Raw genomic sequence first — 5000 nt, 5'->3', positions numbered from 1 at the left:
TCGTTCAGTCTGATGGTTTCTCTGGCGCAGGTTCGTCTTCCGTTGCTGCCGGTGGATTTCCTCACGGCTACCATCGCTAAAGAGGAAATGATCAAAGCCAACTTGAACTGCAGAGACCTTCTAGACGAGGCCAGGAATTACCACCTGCACCTCAGCAACAAGAACGTTCCGGACTTTGAGTATTCCATCCGTACGACCCCACGCAAACACACTGCAGGTGATAATCCGCCGTTTCGCTTTCAAGTTTAGCATGACCGTTGACAGATGGCTGTAACCTTTGACCTCTGACAGGTGTGTTGTTCTGTGTGGGGGGCCGGGGTGGGTCTGGCGACCCGTTCCGCAGCATCGAGTGTTACTCCGTCAGTAAAAACGGCTGGTTCTTCGGGCCTGAAATGAACAGCAGACGGCGACACGTGGGCGTGATTTCAGTGGCAGGTGAGACACACAAGCAGTTGATCTTAATCTCAATCTCGTAAATGAGACGCAGGACACCTGTACCGGCACCTGTTTAAAGTCTTTGATCAATTCCAGGAAAGGTTTACGCTGTCGGAGGTCATGACGGCAACGAGCACCTCGGGAACATGGAGATGTTTGATCCGCACACTAACAAGTGGATGATGAAAGCGTCGATGAACACAAAACGGTAGCGCAGACACGCTCATGTCCAGAACAACAGGACCTAGTTGAGACAATCTGTTAAAGATGGAGGTGATTGTTGTGTGTGTGTTCAGGAGGGGGATCGCACTGGCTGCTCTTGGCGGTCCCGTCTACGCTATCGGTGGTCTGGACGATAACTCGTGCTTTAATGACGTGGAGCGCTATGATATCGAGTCGGATTGCTGGAGCGCCGTCGCCCCGATGAACACACCCAGAGGGGGCGTCGGGTCTGTGGCGCTCGGGGTAAGAAGATGATGCAACATTCAGTCTCGTCTAATCTTTCTTGTCCTCGTCTCTTTACACATATTGTCTTGTATTGAGCGAGTCGAGGTTGGTTATGAAGTCCTTCATTGTTCCGTGAGGTTGATCTGGAATCATGACTCATGTAGTCGTGTCTCTGTCAGGGTTGTGTTTACGCAGTTGGTGGGAATGACGGCGTTGCGTCTTTGTGCAGCGTTGAGCGATTCGACCCGCATCTGAACAAATGGACCGATGTGCGGGAAATGGGCCAGCGGCGTGCCGGAAATGGCGTCAGTGAGCTCAACGGGTGCCTTTATGTTGTTGGTAAAGTTTATTTGTTACCTTGAATAATTGATATTGGTGTTGATTACTTGTGAGAAATGTAACAGAATAATGTGTCCTGCTTAAACGACCTTGAGCTTCATGTAGTGTGTGTGTGGTGTTTTTTTGTGTGTGTGTTTGGTGTTTTGTGTGTGTGTTTGTGTGTGTGGTGTTTTTGGTGTTTTGTGTGTGTGGTGTTTTTTTGTGTGTGTGTGGTGCTTTGTGTGTGGTGTTTTGTGTGTGGTGTTTTGTGTGTGGTGTTTTGTGTGTGGTGTTTTGTGTGTGGTGTTTTTTTGTGTGTGTGTTTGGTGTTTTGTGTGTTTGTGTGTGGTGTTTTTGGTGTTTTGTGTGTGTGGTGCTTTGTGTGTGTGTGGTGTTTTTGTGTGTGTGTGTGTGTGTGTGTGTGTGTGTGTGTGTGTGTGTGTGTGTGTGTGTGTGGTGTTTTTTTGTGTGTGTGTGTGTGTGTGGTGTTTTTTTGTGTGTGGTGTTTTTTTGTGTGTGTGTTTGGTGTTTTGTGTGTGTGTTTGGTGTTTGTGTGTGTGTGTGTTTGTGTGTGGTGTTTTTGGTGTTTTGTGTGCGTGTGTGTGTGTGTGTGGTGTTTTTTTGTGTGTGTGTGGTGTTTTTTTGTGTGTGTGTTTGGTGTTGTGTGTGTGTGTGTGTGTGTGTGTGTGTGTGTGGTGTTTTGTGTGTGTGGTGGTTTTGTGTGTTTGTGTGTGTGTGTGTGTGTGTGTGTGTGTGTGGTTTTTTGTTTGTTTGCGGTGTTTGTATATGTGTGTTTTGTTTGTGTGTGTGTGGTGGTTTTGTATCTGTGTGTGTGTGTGTGGTTTGTTTGTTTGTGTGCGTGTGTGGTGTTTTTTGTGTGTGTGTGGGTGGTTTTTTTTGTTTGTGTGTGGTGTTTGTATATGTGTGTGGTGTTTTGTGTGCGTGTGTGGTTTGTTTGTTTGCGGTGTTTGTATATGTGTGTTTGTGTGTGTGTGTGTGTGTGTGTGGTGGTTTTGTATCTGTGTGTGTGTGTGTGTGTGTGTGTGTGTGTGTGTTTGGTGTTTTGTTTGTTTGTGTGTGGTGTTTGTATATGTGTGTGTGTGTGTGTGTGTGTGTGTGTGTGTGTGTGTGTGTGTGTGTGTGTGTGGTGGTTTTGTATCTGTGTGTGTGTGTGTGTGTGTGTGTGTGTGTGTGTGTGTTTGGTGTTTTTGTGTGTGTGTGTGTGTGTGTGTGTGTGTGTGTGTGTGTGTGTGTGGTGGTTTTGTATCTGTGTGTGTGTGTGTGTGTGTGTGGTGGTTTTGTGTGTGTGTGTGGTGGTGTTGTGTGTGTTTGAAGGTGGTTTTGATGATAATTCTCCATTGAGCTCCGTCGAGCGGTTTGATCCCAGAATGCACCGCTGGGAGTATGTAGCAGAGTTGACCACTCCCAGGGGCGGAGTCGGTGTTGCCACAGTGATGGGGCGTGTGTTTGCAGTGGGCGGGCACAATGGAAACATTTATCTGAATACAGTGGAAGCATTTGAGCCCCGAATGAACAGGTGAGAAAAAGAGAATATAAAGATGTCTGGAGTCCAATAAAGAACTGACTTGTTTATTTGTGTTTAATCAGATGGGAGTTAGTGGGCTCTGTGTCTCACTGTCGGGCCGGCGCAGGGGTCACCGTCTGTTCCACACACATCAGTCAGATTCGAGATGTCGGTCAGGGCTCCAGTAACGTCGCTGACTGCATGTAACCGCAATGACATGACACAGACTCCATAACCGTCACCCGGAAACCTCCCGGCGTATTCATGTGATCACTCCCCCTGTGTGCTGAATGTCATGTGATCACTCCCCCTGTGTGCTGACTGTCATGTGATCACTCCCCCTGTGTGCTGAATGTCATGTGATCACTCCCCCTGTGTGCTGACTGTCGGGTCATTTACTGTGTCTGTACAGTTACAAAGTTGTACTGGACGATACCGGCGGTTCATCGTGTGATGATTTCTTATGTTTAAGAGGTAGAAAAACTTCGGAAACTATTATTTATATGATTACTTTGACTTTTAAGACACACAGAACTAACATATTCCCGGCATTGTTTAGCCGTTGCATTTGTTTGCGAGTGTACAATCAGAAACATGAGCACTGATAGAATATCTATAATATGTGAAAGATCTTGTACAGTCTGATTTCTAATGCTCCTCATGTATGATATGAATATAGTATAAGGACCCACTTTATATGAGGTGTTTATCTATTATGTACTTAATCATTTAATATTATGTACTTATTATGTACATGTTGTTGCATTATACTTAAATATAAAGTACCTGCATTAAATTACTTATGTAGTTACACTGTTAAACTAACCCTAAACTTACCCTGACCTAACTTTAACCTAGTCCTAACTTTACCCTGACCTAACTTTACCCTGACCCTAACTTTACCCTGACCCTAACTTTAACCTAGCCCTAACTTTACCTGACCTAACTTTACCCTGACCTAACTTTAACCTAGCCCTAACTTTACCCTGACCCTAACTTTACCCTGACCCTAACTTTACCCTGACCCTAACTTTACCCTGACCCTAACTTTAACCTGACCCTAACTTTACCCTGACCCTAACTTTAACCTAGCCCTAACTTTAACCTGACCCTAACTTTACCCTAGCCCTAACTTTACCCTAGCCCTAACTTTAACCTAGCCCTAACTTTAACCTAGCCCTAACTTTACCCTGACCCTAACTTTACCCTGACCCTAACATTAAACTGACCCTAACTTTACCCTGACCTAACTTTAACCTAGCCCTAACTTTACCCTGACCCTAACATTAAACTGACTCTAACTTTACCCTGACCCTAACTTTAAACTGACCTAACTTTACCCTAGCCCTAACTTTACCCTAGCCCTAACTTTACCCTGACCTAACTTTACCCTAGCCCTAACTTTACCCTAGCCCTAACTTTACCCTGACCCTAACTTTACCCTGACCCTAACTTTACCCTGACCTAACTTTACCCTGACCCTAACTTTACCCTAGCCCTAACTTTACCCTAGCCCTAACTTTACCCTGACCCTAACTTTACCCTGACCCTAACTTTACCCTGACCCTAACTTTACCCTGACCCTAACTATCTAACACCTGAGCCCTAACTTTAACCTAGCCCTAACTTTACCCTGACCCTAACTTTACCCTGACCCTAACATTAAACTGACCCTAACTTTACCCTGACCTAACTTTAACCTAGCCCTAACTTTACCCTGACCCTAACATTAAACTGACCCTAACTTTACCCTAGCCCTAACTTTACCCTAGCCCTAACTTTAACCTAGCCCTAACTTTAACCTAGCCCTAACTTTACCCTGACCCTAACTTTACCCTGACCCTAACTTTACCCTGACCCTAACTTTACCCTGACCCTAACTTTACCCTGACCTAACTTTACCCTGACCTAACTTTACCCTAGCCCTAACTTTACCCTAGCCCTAACTTTACCCTAGCCCTAACTTTACCCTGACCCTAACTTTACCCTGACCTAACTTTAACCTAGCCCTAAACTCAAAATCTACCTCAACCTCAGTAGCTGCAACTGTAAATCATGTGAGAATTTTGCAGAACAACATGTAGTTACACAATAAATACATTATATTGTAGCATTTTAATGTAAGTACATAGTAGTAAAAGACTGTAAATATAGTGTGTATAGTATATTCCTGAAGCAGGTCCGTAAAGATCGTTTTAGTGTCTCTGTTCTTTATTGGGACACTTCAGTCGTTCTCGTGTTTTTAGCTTTTGATTGGTGCTGAAAAGATGTTTTG

General features: G+C 44.8%; 1 protein-coding gene and 1 long non-coding RNA gene across 2 annotated transcripts in view; one reads left to right on the top strand and one right to left on the bottom strand.

The window, feature by feature from the left end:
- LOC127628190 (kelch-like protein 8) overlaps positions 1-4289 on the top strand; it is a 7787-nt gene extending 3498 nt beyond the window's left edge. Inside the window, exons 4-10 of the mRNA XM_052104951.1 lie at positions 31-217; positions 292-435; positions 532-643; positions 732-900; positions 1062-1221; positions 2536-2737; positions 2809-4289. Coding sequence (XP_051960911.1) covers positions 31-217; positions 292-435; positions 532-643; positions 732-900; positions 1062-1221; positions 2536-2737; positions 2809-2932 — 1098 coding nt within the window. The 3' untranslated portion in view covers positions 2933-4289. The remainder of the gene's footprint in view (positions 1-30; positions 218-291; positions 436-531; positions 644-731; positions 901-1061; positions 1222-2535; positions 2738-2808) is intronic.
- LOC127628209 (uncharacterized) overlaps positions 3568-5000 on the bottom strand; it is a 1807-nt gene continuing 374 nt past the window's right edge. Inside the window, exons 1-3 of the long non-coding RNA XR_007968615.1 lie at positions 4342-5000; positions 3668-4050; positions 3568-3635 (exon numbers count right to left, since the gene is read on the bottom strand). The exon at positions 4342-5000 is cut by the window's right edge and continues 374 nt beyond it. This is a non-coding gene — a long non-coding RNA (uncharacterized LOC127628209). The remainder of the gene's footprint in view (positions 3636-3667; positions 4051-4341) is intronic.

Source organism: Xyrauchen texanus, chromosome 34 (genome assembly GCF_025860055.1).
Source record: "Xyrauchen texanus isolate HMW12.3.18 chromosome 34, RBS_HiC_50CHRs, whole genome shotgun sequence".
In the NCBI taxonomy this organism is placed as follows: Eukaryota; Metazoa; Chordata; class Actinopteri; order Cypriniformes; family Catostomidae; genus Xyrauchen; species Xyrauchen texanus.
Note: the sequence above shows the minus strand (reverse complement) of the source record. Positions and strands in the feature narration are given on the sequence as shown.